Consider the following 21,735-nt stretch of genomic DNA (forward strand, 5'->3'; position numbering starts at 1 on the left):
TTTATTTATTTTTATGTGGTGCTGAGGATCAAACCCAATGCCTCGAACATGCTAGGCAAATGCTCTACCGCTGAGCCACGATCTCTCTCCATCTCAATGTTCTCATATGTGAAATAGAGCCTTGCTGACTAAGTAACAAAATAAAAGTGGATGTGTGTATATATCCTCAATACATAAGAATTCTCCCTCTTAGGAAACAGGCTTTCAGAACAAAGTTCTAATCCAATTTGAAATGATGGCTCAAACTACTTAGAGCAGATTCTGAAAAAAGTTTTCATTTCACTTTTCTCCCACATCACACACTTCTAATCCAGGGAATATGAGGAGGTAAGAAAAAATAGAGGAGGATTGTGCTTGAGAACAGAGGAAGCCATCCTGTTTTTCCACAGTTTAGAATCGAATAGTATTTCTTTTGCTTTCCTTCAACTTTTCTGAGAATTCACAAACTGAACTCTTCATGCTTTACATCAGGCACAGTAGATATTGACAGCTCTGCTTTAATAACTGATGGCTGTAAATAACATAATAAAATAACATCTCTCAAGTGAGTTCTTGGATATATATGGAGAGTTATTAGGTATCTATGCATGTGTGCATCTTTAGGACTCTCTTACAGTGAGCATTTTAGGATGGTTTTAAGAATATGACTAGTTGAATAAGAATCATCTCATATACAATTGTTACAAAAGCTGGCTTCCCATCGCTTCTGGATATCTTATCTTCATGTCCCTTTAACCTTTGTTAAAGCTATGAATAATTAATATATAGATATTCTGTTGTCATTCCTAGGGGGATTTCTTTTAAGTGAGGAAGTTTTGATTATTGAGCAATATCTTATTTAAGAAATGAAGCATAGCAATATAAAACTCTAAGTCCCATGTCCAGGTGTTGGAATGCTGGTTATGGAAGCATTTGTGAAAATGTTCAAGCCACATTCACTACTTAAGTGACATCTGATGAAATGATTAAAAATTAATGTAGGCTGGGCACACTGGTGCACACCTATAATCCAAGCAACTTGGAAGGCTGAGGCAGGAGGATTGCAAGTTAAAGGGTAGCCTCAGCAACTTAGTGAGACCCTGTCTCAAGATAAAAAAAATTAAAAGGGCTGGGGATATAGCTGAGTAGTAAAGCGCACTGGTTTCAATTCCCAGTACCAAAGGAAATAAACAAAAAATGACAACAAAAAAAAAAAAACCATATCAGGGCCAGAGGTATTTTTCTCTGCCATTCTACTTGGCCTCAAATAGGCAAGAACTAGGAAAAACAAAACACAACAACAACAACAAAAAGACCAAGAAAATTTGATCAAACCTCCTGAGTGATTTCTTTAAATTTTAATCTTTTAAATTTAAATTTTCACCTCTAACTTCAAAATCTTGGTGTAAAATCTTTCCCTCTTATTGTGCTTTAAGTTAAAAGGTGCTTCTTGGAGGGTTACAAAGGCTTCTTTGCACAATATTCCAAGCACGAGTCATTAAAACAGTTGTTTTCTGAGCATCTCAAAGGCCTCTTTCCTCAGAGTTTCTGGGAGGTTTGATAGCTCTATTCTATAGACGAGCATAAAATGCAGCCTGGAGAAGTTGAGAGACCTGCTACACAGTGAGTCCCCGCATGGGGCAGGGGGACTTTTGACTTGGGGCTAAAATTGGAGCACTCTGCCGTCTCTCAGTTGTGAAAAAGCTCCGCTGGCCAAGGTAGGGAGCAGGCAGAGGCTGAGGTCAGGCTGTTGGCAGACGCCTTGAATTGGTTGAGGTCAGCCAGAGAGGAAGGGTAAGCGGTGTTGTGCTTAGATTTATGCTGGCGTGTGATTTGTGCACTCTGTTAGACAAGCTGCTTTCTTCCCCTGTTCCTCTAACAGGCGGTCTCGTTGCTGGAGATGACTGTCAGCTGCCTTCTCTGCGTAACCACCATCACATGCCTCACCACTGGAGCCTGGGAAGCCTGACCACAGACCAGCATCTCCAAGGCATGAATAATTAGGTAGGCATAATGGAAGGTACTTGCTGCACACTCCAATTGCGCAAGCCCATTACTGAACTGTGCTACATCAGCTTCTATCTTCCAAGAGGGGACATCAGAGGATTTTCATACAAGGGCACTGTAACTCTAGACAGAGCCAGTAAAGGTTTTCAAAACTGCTACCAAGTCAGGGAGGGGCCAGACATCATCAGCCTCAGCCAGCAGCCCAATGAACATCCTGGCGACATATTTTTCAAGCAGACTCCTACGAAAGACATCCTAACTGAGCTGTACAAACTGACAGCAGAGAGGGAGAGACTGCTGGCCAATCTGCTGAGCTCAGACCACATCCTGGGCATTTCCACGGGGAATCAGGAGGGGAAGCTGCTGGAGCTGTCGGTGAGCCTGGCCCAGGAGGACGACTGTTTCCCGAGTGCAGGAGACTGGACGGGGGAGCAGCCTGTGGGCCCTCTCAGTAAGAGAAGCACCCATGGGAACAAACAGCCCCTGAGGTTTGGTGGGTGGAGAGAGAGCCTTGAGGCACTCCCACAGAAGAGAACAAGAAGGAAAGGGCGTGGAGGCCGGGAACCAGCCCCCTGGATGGGGAAAGACCAGATCTGTTCCAGCAACTCCTTTCCTCTTTCTCCAGCCAGGCCTAATCTTCAGCTCCTAGAGGAAAGAGGAAACTTGGTCCCAAATAGGGCACTTACATCCTCCCTGCAGAGGAGAGCGCGCTGCCCTGCAGATATCCCCAGGACACCGGACTCAGACCTTGGCATCAAGACCTCTGGGACAGCCTCTGAGGCCACTGGGCTTGGAAGAGGAGCACTGCCCCCTGACAGCAGCTCCACAGAGGCAGGGAATGGTGGCACTGGAGGCCCACTGAGCAGTCCTGGTGGGCTGGAGCGTCAGCAAACAGGTCTGCCTGAAAATCTGGACGCTGAGAAACGTCCAGAGGCAGAGGTGGGAAGAATGGGGAAATCGGCTGGGCGAACTCGAAGGACGAAACCTGTTTCCAAAGTAGTGGCCAAAGTCCAGGATCTGTCCTCCCAGGTGCAAAGAGTAGTTAAAAAGGATCCTGAGGCCGAGGAAAGCATTGGCATTTGCCCAGAGGCCCAGGCTGAGTTCATATCCAAAGCAGACTTGCTCAAGCTTCCAGGACCTGAGGCTGGGGCTCCTGGTTCCAGGTGGTGGGGTGAGGGGCAGCAAGGGGACAGGTCATCCCAGGCATTGGCCAGAGAAACAGTGTCCATTTCTAGTTCCCTAGCCAGTGCTGAGGGGGCTGTGAACAAGGTCCTCCTGAAGGTGATAGAGAGTGAGAAGTTAGATGAAGCCACTGAGGGGAAAAGATTGGGTTTCCCTCTCAACACAAGGACCACCTCCACCCTCCCAGAAACCAGAAGCAAAAGGAAGGCTGGGCTATCTCAGAGGGGCCGCAGATCCTTGCTTCTGGATCCACAGTGTGCTGTAGGTCCTGACTCCTCCCAACCCAGAGACGTTGACAAGAGGCCATCCCCCCCAGCACCAGCCGCTCTTGGTATGCTATTTAATAATTCATCCCCTCAGTCCAGCGCATGCAAACGGACATCACCTGTTCCCTCGCCTTTACCTCCAAGGCGCACCAGCCCCCAGCAACACCACAGGATCCTCCGGGTTCCTCCATTGCCTGGAGAGAGGGAAGCTGCTCTTAATGACTCTCCTGATAGAAAGAGCTGTGTCTTCTCTGTGTCCCCCTCTGCCGATACCTTGGAGTCACCCTCCTCTGCCAAGGTCACGGAGACCAAAGGAGCCAGTCCAACCTCCTTCAGAACAGGCCCATCTCCCTTGGTGCCTGGGGAACCTCCGGAAAAAAGCTGGGGGCCAGGCAAGACCACAGCCCAGGCCCAGCATCAGTCGCCTCCAGGTCAGTCCTGTTTAAGATATCTAGACCAATCTTTGAGCAACTCAAGAACTATCAGTCTACTTGTGTTATTCAGAGATTGACCAATTAACAACAGACCAGAATTCCTGGGCCTGTTAGTTTGTCTGGTAGCAAGAGAACTGGGAGTTTGTACAGGGTTGTGTGGAGAGGGTGAAGGTGGTGTTGACTTAGGGACTAAAAGGTGTAGTTGTTTCCAGAAGCCATGCTGTACACATGCTTTGTGCTTATTATTTATTTATTTGTTTGTTTGCTTATTTATTTATTTATTTATGGCACACTCTAAAATTGCCTCCATGGTTACTTAACACAGGGGCTCCAGGAAACAGGAACAGGCAGAGAGAAGGAGTAACTTGTCCCTGCCCTCAATGCTAACTCTGGGTAATTGGCCCCTTGACCTAATTCTGACACTCAATCTGCTACAGTAGTTCTAGGGATTCACTTTAAGAAGAAGCACAAAAGCAGGCTGTGTTGTTGCTCATCTGTCTGTTGTTAGGGGGTTGTTTTTTGCTTGCTTGTGTTTAATCACTCTTATAAGTGCCATCATGTGTGACAAAAATAATTTTTACCAGAAGGGAAGAATTCAGTCTAACTTGAAGAAACATGGTTCCAATTTTTGTTCTTGTTTTTTGCTTAATTCCGTAAACAAGCACAAAGTAACTGCTTATTCTAAAGTTATGTTTTATTTATTGGTTACTGCTATGACTAGGGTGATATTATTTCTCATGCAAAGGGTACTAAAGAGCTCTTCTGACTTATGTGCTTAATGTGATTTAAAATGTTACATGAAAGCAATTTGGGGAGTTTAGTAAGAGTGGCCACTCCTCTACTCATTACATTTTCTAAGCTGACGTGGCTGATGCTCAGGTTCTCTGTGCCATTGTGTGGGTAATATGTTCTTTTCCAGCATCCTCTAACAGCATATGGTGAATGTCTTTGTATAAGGAATAGCTTGTAATATGATATATGATCTTTTAAAGGTTAGAGAAAATTCTCCTGCTATTTTTTAGATACAATATCTATCTAGGAAAGAGGAGTTTCAAAAGCTTTCTATTTATTTTGAACTGGTTACCTATTATAAATCTCCAAATCACTGATGCTGGGGGTGTTTCTTTAAAAATGTGATAAATACTTTTTCTCCTATTTTTACAATATATTGACCTTAGTTTGGTAATACTTGCTAATTTCATAATACAACCAGTCTGCATAGAACTGTAAATTTTATATCATATATCATAGAATCTAAGTGACAAAATTATTTCTTCCTGTGAATGTTGAAGACTTGGAAATACTTGGCAGGGAAACACACTGTAGAGGTGAATGGGAGACTCCTGGAGTCATGGTATAGAACAGCTGTCATAACCCCAAAGGGTCTTTTTTAGAAATCACATTGAATTCTAGGATTGTGTGTGCTTCTCATCCAGAAACTGCATTAAATACATTGATGTTAAGTAAACCTTTTTATTCCCCTTTGATTTAGGATTATTATTTCATTACCCTTTTTAATATAGAAGTACTATATAAGCGCCATTGTATCTGGGTTAAAGTCCATCATATGGAGGCACACAGAGGACATTCAGGTTCTGTTGGTGACCGGTGGTGAACCCCCTGAGGGACAAGTTGAGTGGATAGTCACACCTTCCTGAGGCCTCTCCCTGCAGTTATTCATGGCAGGCCCCTTTGCTTTGGCCCCAGCCTTCCTTTGGGATCTTCAGTAGCAATTTTATCAGTCATAAGAATCATGGGGTTTCCTTGCCAGGGAGACTTCCTGCGCTCCTAACCTTAAGAAAAGAGAATTTGAAAAGGGAAAGAAGAATAAGAGTGAAACACACCTTTACTTATTTATTTACTTACTTATTTTTGTGATGCTGGGGATTGAACCCAGGGCCTTTTACATATGAGGCAAGCACTCTACCAACTATATCCCCAGCCCTCTACTTTGGTTTCTTTCTTTCTTTTTTTTTTTTTTCCGGTGAAAATAGCTTCTTTTTACGTGAATATCTTCCCCTGGGACACCCAGACAGATGCTTTCTCTTATTGGCCCATCTTTGAAAGGCATGGAGCAGGGAGAGCTTGAGATAGTATCTTTGATCTTTAGCATGCATTCTTGTCCCCTTTCCTCTTTTTTTACCTTCCCTTTCTTGTGTCTAGGAGCTCTCTTCTATTCTAGATCCTGCCGTCACTTCCTACAGCTGGTGGGTTTAGGCAGGGAGAATCTTCTGCTTCTAGCTGCCTTTGTCTTTCACTCCATTTCTCCTCCTGCTCAGTCCCAGGGGAGGCCTCAGACAGTAGCCTGAAGCCCAGAAGGGAGTGTAACTCATTTACGGATCACCATGCAAGGGCCCTTTGTCTGGAGCCAACTCCTGCCTTTCTCCCATGTTAGCTATTAACCAGATTGAGTTTATGGTCTGTGGACATTTATTTCCTGTGGAAATAACATCTAGGTATTTTATACAAGTGATGCCAGTAAGATTATCGAAAGCTCTCATTAACTGCTCAAGTAAGAGATTAAGTCTGGCAAAAGTAATCAGATCTATTTCCAGTTGGAAGACTCTAGTGTTACAGGCAAGGAGTAGTTCCTACCCGAGAGGGCAATGTACTTCTCCCAAGACCAAGCAGTAAAGGCAACGTCATTGCTTCCTGTGCAGGAAATAGCATAAATTGTATCCCAAAGAAGCCACCTTCTATTTATTGGTTTTGTAATTTTTCTAACTCTTCATTCTATGAGCTACACACAGAAATTTCTTATCTGGTAGTAATGTGAGAATATGGTGATAACTGAGAATAACTATAAATGGTGATCAGATTCATCTTCTCATGGCTACACCACTTCTTCCGTACTTGGAATTGGTTGTATAGTGTTTTGTTTTGGTGATTGAGACAAAGGTAAAATGTTCCAAAGCTTTTGTAAAACGTGAAGTTTCCTCAAACCTTGAGGGATTTTAATAGTGCTGCCCTGCCCTGCCTAGCAGGGTCCTTGGGGGTTGGTGCTGGGATTTCTTTTTTGGTTTGCTGCTTTTATTTAACTTTGATCTGAAATAAAATCTTTTAATGCCTGGTGTGGTGGCACACGCCTGTAATCTCAGCAGCTCGGGAGGCTGAGACAGGAGGATTGAGTTCAAAGCCAGCCTCAGCAATGGCGAGGCACTTAGCAACTCAGTGAGATCCTGTCTCTAAATAAAATACAAAATAGGGCTGGGGATGTGGCTCAGTGGTCAAGTCCCCTCGGTTCAATCCCTAGTACAAAAAAAAAAAAAAAAAAAATCTTTTAATGCCACAACGAAAGTTGGCTAATCACATGAAAGTTGGCTCACTGTATTTGGGAGATACCCAGTGCTTTTTCCTGTGCTCTTCAGCTGTCTTGTGATCTTTTTCCTTTGATTGAAGTCACTGAGGTGGTGAGGCAAGCACATGCCCCAGGCATAGTTCTTCTTGATATTGAGGATCATTTGACTAATTCTCATGCTTATCAAAAGATGCCAATTGATGCCAACTAATTAAGGGTTGAGAGACATGAATGTGATATTTTATTGTATCTGATTCTTCTGTCAAAGCTTTGATTTCTCTCTGGACACACATGGGAAGTAGATATAAATACTTCTTTGGGAATTCTTCCCATGTAAACTTTGAGGATTGCTGCAATTCTGATCAAATATAAAGAAACTTCACAATGTTAATGCGTATATGCAGCCACTTAAATTAATTCAAACAGTAGGTGGTAAATAGTAAATAGTAATTATTAAGAGGGAAAATAAGACTCAAAATTGATATATCATATTCAGTCTATAAAATGAATTTAAGAATTAAATTGATAGGATATGTAAAGGGGTTATAACTGAAACTACATGTTACAATGACATGGTGATCCTACTTTCAGGAGTTAGCTGAGTTGCTATACTAGTAAGAATATATGGTGGCGGGGTCGGGTTGTGGCTCAGCGGTAGAGCACTCAGTAGGTGCAAGGCACTGATTTTGGTCCTCAGCACCACATAAAAATAAATAAAATAAAGGTATTGTGTCCAACTACAACAACAACAACAAAATACATGGGTTAGGATGTTTATTGTAGCATTGTTTGTATTGTCAAAAACAGCTGGAAAAAATGAATGTTCACCAGTAGAGAAATGGTTAAATAAGTTATAGTACATTTATGGTTTGTAATATGATGACACTATTATATCATATGGAGTATTGATCTAGATTTATGTCTATTAAGTTGCAAAATAATTTTTAGCATTTTTAAATTTTAGTGAAACAAGTATCAATTCTTCCCACTATGAACACAGATGTTTAGTATGCATTTGAATATCATGGATATGAGTGTGGAAAAAGACTGACCAGGTAGAGCACCTTATCGGACAGTGAGGCAGGTGGAAGTGGGGAATAAGGTGAATGGGAAGGGGCACAAGCACTGGGGGAGAATGTAGACTTTTTTACCTTGCATGTTTTTACATTGTTTCTCTGGATGTGATGAATATGTCACTTTTACAATATTTGAAGAGTGATTTTAACCACTTCAGCATTGAGAATACAGCCTTGTCACAAGGGGAAATGTAGGTGGCTAGAGAGCTTTAAAGCAATACCCCAAAGGAAGCTGATTGGTAGCAGGGTTAGATGAGGATAGAGCAAAATCCAGAAGCCAACAAAAGGTGGCAATTCAGAATGGTTCCTGGATTCTACAGACACACCCAGGCCTGAAGGAGCAAGGGAAGACATAGTTACTGGAACCCAGGGAGCGGGGTTAGGAGAGGACCATCTGGCAGCAGCAGTGGTTTGTGGTAGAGCCACCCAGCAGAGAGGAAGCTGTGGGATAAATATAGTGGCCTTGCTCTCCTCTGAACTTCTGCTCTTGTCTCCTCTAACAGAACCTAACACAAGACTAAGTTGAAAGGAAAGTGAGGAACTAAGAGATGAGAAATGAAAGACGGAGACCAGGCACATCTGACAAAGGCACATCTCTGCATAGATGGAGAGAGGCAAAACAGGCTTGGGGTTCCGGACTTTCATGGAACAGGCTCAGGGATTAGAGCCGGGCAGGTTCTCATACAGGAGATTAAGGGCGGGGTTGCCATGGGCAAGAGGTGCGATTTATGCAGTTGAGGGAGAGAAATAAAAAAATGTCCATGCGCTTCTGTCCTTTTCAATGCTTTATTCACTCAAATCACTCAATACAATTTCACTCTATAGGTTCTTAATCAAGAAAACAACAATCCTAAATGCAAGGCACTGCAATAGACAATCCTAGATTAATTCACAGCAAATAATTCTAGATTAATTAATTTTAACACTGCAAACACACTTAATCATGACAGGCTAATGACAGACATTCCCTCTGCGTGCTAAGTTCAAGAGTCAGATTAAAAGTCTCAAGCCTTAGGCTCTAAGTGCAGCAGATGCACACTCACTCAGACTATGGTGATTAGCTCCGGAACCAAGGTAGGCTTCTCCTGAGGTGGAGTTGATGGCCAGCTGAAGAGGCGGTCCTAGGGAGAAGTTGCAGCTCTCACATGGTCAAGATGTGGCTGTAGAGTTTGAAAGCAGTGAGAACAACCCAGAGCTTCAGGCAGAAGAGAAGAGTGGAATGCCAGTCCAGGTCCTTATCAGGCTCTCAGGCTTGTGTGCATCAGTGTTGGCTGGCTGAATAGCTGTTCATTTGCTCTATTATTTATACTAAATTTTGGGGCTTTGACCCCCCTTTCAGTCCTTATCAGCTACCACCGTAAGTTTTGTTCTGAAGCAATGACTGTCTTGATACTAGGTGATTACTGTAATCTTTACATCTTTTTTCATATCACCTTCTACCTCTAAATTTAGTCAGGTTGACTCTCTCATTAATTGTCAAAAGTTCATACATAGAAGAAGTGAATGAATTAGAATGCCAGGTGATAAAGCTTTCAGTCTATAGATTCAGGGAAAAAAAATTCAGTTTTTAAAAAAACAAAGCTTTTATACATATCAATAATATCACATTGTGACTTCTTGGTTTTTGTGGAAAATACAAAGAAGATTTAAAAATATCTTACCCAGAAATCTCAAATTAAGAATAGCTAATTAGCATATGAAACAGGAAATACATTTTCTACCAATGAACAATTTGAATTTGAAGTCAGTTTTCCTATCAAATAATTTATTTCCTATAAAATAAATTATTTATCTCATTCAAGCTTTGTTTTTCAAAGGCAAATATGTTTCAAAGGCCAGGACTGTGGCCTTTTAAACATTTTTAATGTTTAAAAATCCTAAACCAGCTTTACATATGTGACTTTTTCTTCCCAGATTAATGTTGAATTGTGCTTTGAGAGTGACACCTTCTACCAAATTTTTATTTGTCTCTTTTCTATTTTTAGATCCAGAGCACAAGATTTAAAAGTAGGGCGACAGTTTGTGGTCTTAGGCTATGTGTAGCCATCTAAAGTGATTCCAAAGAGGGTACAGAAGTGGCAGAGTTAACACCATGATTAAAAGGAAGAGTCAATGAAAAATCTAAAAGAGAAAATCACATTTAAAAGAATAGATATTAAATTTTGCAGGAAGTTTTTGGATATGTTTATTTATATAACTCAACCATTCTACCTTATGATATCATCGTTGGGACATTAAAAAATTACAAACCTTTGCAAGTGTAATCAGATTACAAGCATTTTATAAAATTGATAAAACAAAGTAGCGAGTATTGAAAGTGTGTTTTTGTTGTGTTGATTATGGGCCCTGGGAGAGAGTGCTTTTTGAAAACAGTCAATATCACTCTGAGTCTATCCTCTTCCTGTTGATAACTGTTATCAGGAAATAACTTTTTCCACCTATCTTATTTCATCTAGTTTTTCATCACTTATGTGCATAATAACTTCTGTTAGATAATTCTTAAGTGGAAATCAAATCATAGTTAATGCACATGGGCTGTGATATCAGACCATGCCGTCTGCCTAGAGTTCCTCTACGTGACCCAGTGGCTCAACCTTCTGTCATAGTATGTTTCTTTTTTTACTCTCACAGAGGTGCTAGGAGGATATTTTTCATGGTTATGAATTTTTCCAGTACATTGAACCTGATGCTTTCTATGGCTCCCAGAGCCTTACAGGAAAGTATTTGAAACTAGGTGAAAATTGGAATTCAGGCATAGATAGGATACAGAAGGATTTGAAGGATGTTGGGCAAGAGGGTGAAATATCAATGCCTGAGATCAAGTACCAAGAAAAAAAAGTCTGGGCCAAGATGTCTGTGCACAAATATTCTGTAATTGTCCTAGGATTGCCCCTGTGTGCTCAGGAGAGGGGACGTTGGCATGAAGGGAAGAAAGGATTTTGTCATTAGCAGTCCAATGGCTTGCAGTTTGAAAAAACTGTTGAAGACAAGCAGAACCTTTCCTGCGGGACAGAAGGATAGGCCCAGGCTCAGCAGTCTGAAGGAGGGTGCCTGAGCAACAGAACAGAGGGGCAACAAGGGCAGCAGGCCTCAGACCCAAGAACCCATGAGACCCCTGGGGATCCCTGGGGAGGAGAAGCCTGAGAAACAACTGGCCTTCTTGCTAGCAAGGGAATGAGGGCTTCACACATTGTGATTCAGACTTTTGTAATTTGTGTAACATAATTTTATTCACAGGAAGGCAAGTTTCACATGTTTTTGGGCGATCCAGGTTTCACATGTTTTTCCTAAAACATTAATGATATTCTTTTGTTTTTTTAAACCTAGTTTAAAGTTTTTGAGTTTGAATTTTGTGTTTGGAGAAATAGCCCTAAATCATCCTGTGACTGATGAGAAGGTTGGTGATTTCCAGGTTAGCCCAGAAGAATTGTGGAGAGAGAATAATATGTGCAGTTTGAGCTGTAGCTAGTCTCTCCAGGATTCAGAATTGTCTGAGCATGTCTGGATAATTAGCTGGTTGGGTCTGAACAGAATCTCCTGCTTAGTGCCTGAAGGATCATCACAGGACAGAGCTCATCCTAAGGAAGACAAGGATTTGAGGTACATAGGAGGATACTGGCTTAAGCAGTGAGGCACAACTCTGAAAATAGCATGACACACATCCCCCTGATCATCCACTGACCCAGCAACGTGGACCCACACCTGGATCTTAGGGAGAGAAAACTGCAAAACAAAAACAGAAACAAAAGCTAAAGCAGTGCCAAATTTTCAAGACCAGTGTTGCTAAAAATTCTTTTAAGACATTGAAGGCAAGATCTGCATAACAGAATGAACAATAGGGACTCTGTGGATGCAGAGTCCCTATTGCAGCATCTTTTGAAGCAGTTCGACAAGGTATGATTTGGTAGAGTGAATTAGATTTGATCTTTTCTTAAGGAAAAATGGGAGGGGTGGGTAGTTGTGCCTTGGCCAATGCATTTGGCACCTGTGAATATGGCAACCCTGGTGCCAATTTTGGCAACATCAAGAGGCATCTTAAGCAGCCAGAGCAAAAAAGGACAGTGGTGATGAGGGGTGGGGGGATTGAGTGATTTCTGGAAGGATTTGGGAGAAATTGGTGTGGGGGGAGGGGAATCAACAAAATTCGTGGAGTCAGCAAAATACTAATTTGCATCTCACTGTTGCTCCAACCAGTTCTTGGAAGGAATAATATGAAATTCATAGGGGTTCTATGAGAATCGAATGAAAAAATCTTAGTGAATGTATTTCAGATAGCACAAAAAAAAAATACCTTATTTTATATTCACTGATGGTTATTGCCTCAGAGGGCCAAAAAGGATTTTAATAACCCACTTTTGGGGGGAGTGTTTTTCAGAGATAAAATGGTACTACAAATAATATAGTTCACCACCAGTTATTTCATGTGAATTTTTCAATTTTCTGTTGACTAAAATTGCCACCTTTGCTTCTGTTTATTGAAGCACTTATACAGCATGTTTATTGGTCTTATTATTTTGTAGATTAATATTGCATATACTAAGTAATTTGTATTAAAAAAAAAAAACTTGAGCAAAAGGGACCGTGTCTGATACCTCTAATGCACTCACCACAGAGTCTAGTTTATAATGGTCCACACAGTAGCTTTTTAATTTAATTGGGGCTTCAAAATTTTGATTGAATTAAATCACAAAGGATATCTGATTTAAAAAGTATCTTTTCAATAGGAAACCCCAAATTAAAGGATGAAAGTGTAAAAGAAAACAGAGCTTTCCTTTTCTCATACCAATAATTTCTGAATCATATTTTCCCTCTACAAAATTTTCTCAATTTCTGCCAATAATAGTAAACGTGTTCCTCTTGATTTCCATATCATCCTTTTTCTCATCAAGGCAATAGGTTTTGGACCTCAGGTATCCATATTTTATCACAAGTGTGTGTGTGTGTGTGTGTGTGTGTGTGTGTGTGTGTGTGTGTTTACAACATTCTCATTGTCTTTTTTTTTTTTTTTTTAATTCAGGTGCAATCCTTAAAGAGTAGGTCAATAGGTACTGATTTGAAAAAAAAAATTGTGCTTGTTGAATTTAATTAGAAACAAACTTCAACCTTTACTGTGACTAGCAGTGACTATGAATGACAAATTGTCCTTATAAAGTATTTAGACTGGGTTTGGTGGCAATCACTTGTAATCCCAGGAGGATTAAAAGTTTGAGACCAGCTTGAGCAATTTAATGGGACCTGTCTTAAGATAAAAATTAGAAAAGACCAAGGGTGTAGTTCAGTGGTGGAGTGCTTGCTTAGCATGCACAAGACCCTGGATTAATCCCCAATACTGTGAAAGAAGAATCCCATCAAAATGGTTGGAAGTTCCTTCAGCTGATATACTACCAGAGGAACAAATTGGCTTTGCTCTTGCCCTGTTCTTTGTGTCCCATGATCACTTGGAACACATTCTGCTGGTGATTGAACATATTAGAACTGAAACTGATTTTTTTTTATTTTTAATTTTCTAACACGTTCTCAAAAACAACACTGATGTCACATATATCTGGAATCAATTTCAGTCACTGACACTTGGCACGTACACAGTGTTTTACTGAATAAATGAATGAATGCGTGAATAAGTAGATGGATGAAGGGGGAGAGAACTTATCTATTAATAAGAGGAACAAAGTTTTCCCATTAATCCTAGGTAAAACAAGATGAAACTGATTTCATGACATTTTTATATAATTACTATCAATGTTAGATGGTGTTCCTAATTCTATTTTGGTAGATTATGCCTTTTTGGTTTTTAAGTAACCTTAAAACTATTCATCCCTGCATGGGTTTTGTAATACAAATGTACTCAGAAGATGGGAATGAAAGGAAACAAAATTTGGGTACTCAAAGACAAGTCTTTTTGTGAACAAGAACAGTGACAACAAAAGACTCTGTTCTTTTTATTGGAATAATTTGACAACACAATTACCTTTATCAGAACAAATATTCCTACATTTTAAAATGGGACTGCACTTCATGTAAAAGCCAGTCACTGAGGGGCAGCCAAGTGATCAAACTTGGATTAGAAACTGGGGGCGGCTTAACGTTTCATGTAATTCAATTGGTCACAGATTAACTGTGCTGTATTATGCATGATCAAAGACCAGCACATTTGCACTGAGCTATACTTTATGACCCAACACATTGGTGAACTAGAAGGCTGGGCAGGCACCTGTAAGTCTTCTAGGCTGTGATTCAGGGGTTCTGACTGGGTGTCTCATGCACACTGTTCAAGTTTACCTTCTATGTAAAAACACTGTGCTAAAAACTTGTGTATGATGCAAATTAAGTTACAGCCATGTGATTGGTTTCCAAAAGCTATGCACAAAATTCATTCTAAGCCATTTTATTAATTTGCCTATAAAGCTGCTGTTATTAACTAGAAGAGCAGGATCTGTACATAATGGGTTATGGGCAAGTTTCCAAGAGTGGATGCAGAAGCCAAGGCTAGTAAAGGTGTGGGTAGATGTGGACAATGGTATGAGAATTTGGGGCCCTGGGCTGGTGGAGCAGAGTGAAAGCCCCATGGGCCATGCTTACATCTGCAAGATTCCTTCACTTTTGCCAGATGATGTAACCTAATCACAGAAGTGATAGGCCATCATTTTTACAGGTCCTTTGCTCACTCAAAGAGAAGATTATTCTGAGAATGTACACCAAGGGAGAGAAACTCTAGGGCTTATCTTAGAAGTCTGCCTACCACAGAAGGCTTCCATTGTCTGGAACTGTCCATTCCCTTTCTGGTCTGGTTTTCTGCCTCCACTATGAGAACCCTGTCCCTACAACTTTCCCTAATATAAGAACCTATATCCTAATAGTTTGCCCTCTAGTTTTGGATCATACCAGTCAGAGTATAAGGGTGTGAAAGTGTACTACAGTTGGACATTTTAGTGTCAAATCCCAGATCTAACTACCAATCAGAGATGACAACTGCTTCTTAACACATAGACAGAAGTGATAATAAATGAGTATTTTATATATATATATATATATATATATATATATATATATATATATATATATATATAAATAATATGGGTACTCAAAGACAAGTCTTTCTGTGAACAAGAACAGTGACAACAAAAGACCCTGTTCTTTTTATTGGAATAATTTGACAACATAATCACCTTTATCAGAACATAGATGAATAATATATATATATATATATATATATATATATATATATATATATATATATAATATTGTATACACTATATATATGTAATTCTCCAAAACTATTTACATTTTATTTTTAGCAAAAACTGTTTCAGTGCTTTTATTCATATATTATTTCCCTACATGGGGTAACCTAATAAATTCCTATGCAGCTTTCAAAACCCATTCTGACCTTGGTTATTCAAAATCTTTATCTTTGTACAATGTTGGAAATCTAGGGGAATGATATAGGGAGGGAACTATATTTAAAACTTTCTTATAAGTCTAGAATCACTTCAATATAAAAAGATTTTTAAAAATCCCAAATGTTATCTTCATTATAAAGCTCTCTGATTTTCCTCATAGAATGAAGACTGTTTTCTCTGTATCTTCATGGAACTTTATACATGATGCTTATTGATGCTTATTGAATAGCATCATAACTACCTATTTACATACCTGTTTAGGATTTGAATCCATGAAAGCAGACTAGACTTCATTTATCTCTGTATCTCCTATGTACATAATATCACTATTTAACACAGTTTATGGCATGTACCACATAAAAGCTGGCTTGATAATTATGAAATTAATGTTTTTTGTTTATTGTACATACCTATTGTGATTATAGGTAATTCTAACTTACGGGAGTGAACATGGTGGAGAACAGTGGTTATCAAAGTGTGGTCCCTGGAAAGCAACATTACTAGAAAACTGGAAACTTGTCAAAATGCTTTTTATTGGGCTCCATTCCTCTAGACCTATTGAATTAGAAATTTAGGGGGGTGCAGGCAGAGCAGTATGTATTTAACTACTTTAGTGGAGACTAACATAAAAACATTACACTAACATATAGCTATGTCAAATGAACTTAAAATATTTTAAGCTCAAATATTTTATTGGAAGTAAATTGTAAAGATGAGTTATCCTTGATAAATAGTTAATTAAGTCAGAATAAAATTTAAATAATTTTAATACTTATTGTAGACATCAGATTTAGGGACCTATACACTCGTGAACATAAGTAAGCTTTTTATAATTTTTCCATTAGCTTTATGCCAGCCGATTCTTATGCATTGCTTTCATACTGGAAGCAATGGAAGGTATAATGCTGGTCTTGACATTTTTTTGTCTGACATTTATTGCTGCCATCACATTTTCTTTTATCATTAATCCTAATAGTGCCATTCTGGCCTCCCTACCGGTGTCTTCATATAACTGGATGCCTGCTAAGTGCTAGTTGCTGCTAAGTGCTAGTTGCAATGACACTATTCTCCCAAGTATATTTAAGCACACACTGGTCTTCTAGTATGTAGCTCTTACAACTAGTTTGATGTTATCAGCAAATATTGATTAAGTTACAGGATTTTATCTACTAAACATTTAAGATTTTATAAGCACTTGTCTTCGGCTTTATTCTAATGTGTGTGGCCATCTTTCTAACTCTCTTAAGGGCAAATGTCTTGAAAAATCACATGATAACATGTGACTAATCTCACAAAGAGCCTGCGTCAAGAATAACATGTCCTCCAGCCTCTTTGCTGCAGAGGCTGCTAGATCTTACCCTCTGGGATATTGGGAAAAAAATCACTTCATTACATCTGTTGAACAAGGTTTTCCTTTTAGAGATATGGGGGCTGCCCTTTGAGAACTCACAAGCCTTTAAATAGCTTTTTCCTGTGTATACTAAACAGACCACAGTTCACACAACCAATCAATTGAGCTGGGTAAGGAAGAAGCCCCTGGCTTGATGTGAGTAAACCTATGTTAAAATCCTACATCTGTCAATGACTAGTTATGTGTCATTGAGAATTATGTGATCACTGCAATTCTCTTGCTTAATAAAAGGAGAAAATAGCACTCTTTCAGAATCATTAAAAGAATTAAACAGTGTAAAGAATTATCATTATAAGTGGCTGCCTCCAAAAGAGCACTCACCCTCCCATAATTCTTAGTGAGCCCAGTAGTGTCTATGTGGAAGAGGCCTAAAGTAAACGAACATTCTCTACAGACATTTTGGAAGCTACACTTCTTTTCTCATCCTCCAGGGGCATAATTTATTGTCAACTCTTTGAGACAGGGAACCAGTAAAGGGTAATAACTTTAACATTTTTGTATTTCAAGGCAAAGAGCTGTGGGAATAGGGGAATGTGATACATTAAAAACAGGGGTGAAAATGAAGAAGGTCTGTAATTGTCTTGGTGTTGGTGGTAATGAGGGATAGATTCTGAAACTCTGTAGACTCAAAACTGGATGGACTTGATTGGATCTGCAGCTGAGGAAGAAAAATGTCCAGGCTCACTCAAAGGCCCTTGCCCTGAGTGACTGGGAAGAAGACAGATTGTGTATTAAAATACACTGGCCTGCAGCAGCTGAACAGTCACACTCAGATGGTTGATTAACGGATCTGTGTCAAAGCAGAAGGGTATCACTGGCATGCCCCACGAGACTCCACACTGCTCTCTGTCACATTCGGATCTTTCCCTTTCAACATCTTGTTGGCATCCTTGATCAAATTCAGAGAAAAGCTGAAATGGAGAGAGGTGTTAGATGACAGAATCATAGCTTGTTAAATTCTTCCTAAGCTAAATGGAACAAGATGAAAATCAAGAGGATAATGGAAACATCCTGCACTGAGATTAAAATATCCACTTACAAGTAAAAAACATGAGAGACCTTGGTTTCAGTTTTAGTTGACAACCTATTGGTTTTGAGCCAGTGCATAATGTAACCGTTGAAAAAAAGGCTGCATTAGTAATTGATATTCATAATAGGGGGAAGATGTGCTACTGTGCTCTACAGTGGCTGATGTAGTCACCAGTATGGTTTCAAGGGGCCTATAGATTTAGGAAACCAGGACAAAACATATCTGGGAATTATTTCATTAATAAAGAGAGTCCACTAGAGTAGTGAGCCTAAAAACTGGAGAAGTTATATATGTGTTCTACCCAGGTACCCTTTCCAGCAAGGCCCTTATTTCCTCTGCTCCTGAGTGTTGCTGATTGATGGCTTACAACTAAGTCACTTCAGGCACTGCCCTCTGCAGAAGGAGGCTCTCTTGATCAAGTTCACATATACCCCCCACCCCCAGGAGGGCAGCCCCGTCTTATGACTGGTCTGATGTGAAGGTTTAGATGCCCAGCCTCAGTGCCTTGTGCAGGATGCCTCTGAAGCCATCCCAGCTTCAGAGCTCCTTATGATCAACTCGGGCCTTTGCTGCACCTACATCTTCTCTGTCCGAGCGAACCTGCTTCATTCACTGTGCTCTACAGTGGCTGTTCCCAAGAGGGATCCCCATTGAGCCTCCTGCAGCTATCCTCTTCCTAGAGACATTTTCCAGGGAATCCTTCCTGTAGCAGCTGACACCATGGTGCATTATCTGCAACAGCTTTCATTATTTGTGATGGGAGAGGATAAATTCTTCAATGAATAATGCTGAGACAATTGATTATGTACACAAAAAAACAAAAATATGAATCCAGTTCATGACATGCACAAAATTAATCCCAGGTGGATTTAGAACAAGATGTGAAAAGAAGAACTTTACAGTTTTTGGAAGAAAATTTAGAAGGATTAGAAAAGTGTTTCTTAAAAGTACAAACCATTAAAAAAAAATCATTGGTGAGTTTGTCTAAATGAAAATAACATAAAATCAAAATTAAATTAAAATCATTCTATGATGATAAATAATATTTTTTAAAGTAGTAAGAAAATCTGAGAAGATAGTTGCAGCATTTATAAGTGACAAAAAACTAGAATCCAGAATAATAAAGGGATTTACTTAAATTAATAAAGAAAAGGTCTAGTACTGCCAAAAAAAAAAAAAGAAGAAAAGAAAAGAAAAAAGAAAAAGAAAAGACAGAGTACCCAGGAGGAATAAATGAACAAAGACCATCAATTTGCTCATGAGAAAGTATGAACTATGAAAGAGTGTATGAAAATTTTCTTAATCTCACAAACAATCAGGGAAATGACAAAATTGGCTCCTAGTTCATATATGTCACATTAGAAGACATTAGTTCATTTTCTACTATCCCCTTGCTTCTGTGCCTTACACATGCTGTTCCCTCAGGGAACTTCAAATACCCTCGCCATCTTTTCCATGAAGTTCTCCAACCTCCCTGGTTAGAGTGAAGCACCTCCTCTTACATACCCAGATAGGACTTTGTGCTTCCTCCATTTTAAAACACTCAACATTATTGTAATTATTTATTTGCCTGTGAATCGCTGACACTATTAGCAGTCTCTGGGTGGCAGGAATCATAGAATGTTTATGGGTTGCCTCTAATGTTTATCATCAGCAAATACATATTGGATGGGTAAAGGTACCAGTTCTTTGCCCCAGCAATTTTTCCGTAAGATCAGATCCCTTCAAAATGAGAGATAAAAAAAAATCAAATGCTCTGTGATGGTTATTTGGTTTTCTTTTTTGGTGTACCCTATAACATTGCAAGATTAATTTTGCTTTTGAAGAATTCTTAAAATTGACAGTTACCCACAGTGAAGCATGTGGTTAAATTGATCTCCACCCTCAATTCAATTAGAGGGGATTCACGGAGTCTTTTTTCCATAGGAGGAAAGTTGCATAGGGACAAAATAAGTTTTGATTCTCTTTTTTATTCATTGCTTTTCTTTCAGCTGTATTGCCTCCTAATACTACCATTGAGGCTTATTTTTAATTCTGAAAAAAATATGATTTAAGTATACTTTGCTTAGATGAAATATGTTGACATATTTTTAAACAGTAAAATATCTCCCTCAGGAAATCTATCTTGGGAAACATACACCCTTAAGACATTGAAGCAATTTCTAATTTCTTTTTTAAAGGCCAGACAGAGACAGTTTCACAAACTTGCCTGGGAGTACAAGACTAAGTTGGTGAAAGTGGTAGACCAGGGAGGGATCCCTGTCCCAGGGTCTTCTTTTTCAGATAATGGAAACAAGATTCCACCCAAATCATGCTTAGTGTTGAGTGACACCATGGACATGATTCTCTAACTTCATTTTATTGTTTTCCCTTTCTTCATATGCTCTCCCTACTCCAGGGTAAAGGTAATGGGAGATTTATGTGGACTTCTGGTGACTCTTGAGTTTGAGTGACAAGAACTACTTAAGTATTTACTTTGGGAAACTTGAAATTTCCCCTTCAAGCAGTTGCCTTGTATTGTTAATAATTACTTTGTATTGTTAATAATTAATTTTAATTTGCACCTAAACTCAATGAAATAAGCACCTCTATTTCAGTGCAATAAAATTATTTAGATTTTTAGTCAGTATGGAGCAAGAGGCAAAGTTTTGCAAAATAAATTCAATATTTACTTGCTCATCAATTAAGTCACAATAAAGACTCAAAGTATAATAATCTTATATAATAATTAAAATATCATTCCATAGGTAAAATTTGTCCATAGGTAAAATTTGTTTATAGGTAAAATTTGTCTTAAAAAAGGAAAATCTCCAGGGACAAACAACCTTTGAGAATTATTTAATTCTAAGTATTCTGATTCTGTGATTTTAATAACCCAGATGTTGCTTGTATTGCAAATGTAACTTATGCCTGAAGTTTTGCTTAAAGCATCAAAGAAGGATTTCTTTGTATGTTATGGATTGTTTATTAGTTTTCTGAAAAGTGATATATAATTAAAATTCTGTCTTTCTGAAAGGTTCTTAGGAATTTCATCCAGTAATCCCTCATATATGTATTTTCTATTCTTCATTTATTGATAAAATTATCATTTACTGATACCAAATATTGTGTTCAAATCAATATTTGAGAATGGTTTCTCTGTACTTGATTCGATAAATGTAAGGTTTGAAGGAGGCATCATGGAAGAAAGTCAATTTGAATTCTACTGCTATGATCTAATGCAAGTTATATAACCTCTCAGTTTTGTTTATGATGGGAATAAAAAAATGTACTTTATAGAGTTCTTATGCAAAGTAAACGAGATGCCACGCAGTGTCGGGCACACTGTTTTCAGTCACACCATTAGGATGTGCCCAGTGGAATAACTGCCAGCAACATTTCTGGTTTTGGTGCTGACGCTGTTCTTCTCCTATTGATTTCATTGAAGTATTGAGTACTTTTCTGTTGCTGTCCTAGCATATGTGTTTTCACAGATTTTTTTTTAATTGGGGATTGAATCCAGGGGTGCTTAATCACTGAGTCACATCCCCAGCCCTTTTTTATATTTTATTTAGAAACAAGGTTTCACTAAGTTTCTTAGGACCTCGCTAAGTTGCTGAGGCTGGCTTTAAACTCACGATCCTCCTGCCTTAGCCTTCTGAGCCACTGGGAT

The 21,735-nt window shown here is 39.2% G+C and overlaps 1 protein-coding gene across 2 annotated transcripts in view; it reads left to right on the forward strand.

Moving 5' to 3' along the window:
• The first annotated feature begins 1,992 nt into the window (after positions 1-1,992).
• Fmn1 (formin 1) overlaps positions 1,993-21,735 on the forward strand; it is a 363,324-nt gene continuing 343,581 nt past the window's right edge. For both annotated transcript variants that reach the window (XM_076848461.2, XM_076848463.2), the window contains exon 1: positions 1,993-3,865. In XM_076848461.2, the coding sequence (XP_076704576.2) occupies positions 1,993-3,865 (1,873 nt within the window). The remainder of the gene's footprint in view (positions 3,866-21,735) is intronic.

This window comes from Callospermophilus lateralis, chromosome 3 (genome assembly GCF_048772815.1).
Source record: "Callospermophilus lateralis isolate mCalLat2 chromosome 3, mCalLat2.hap1, whole genome shotgun sequence".
NCBI classification, from domain to species: Eukaryota; Metazoa; Chordata; class Mammalia; order Rodentia; family Sciuridae; genus Callospermophilus; species Callospermophilus lateralis.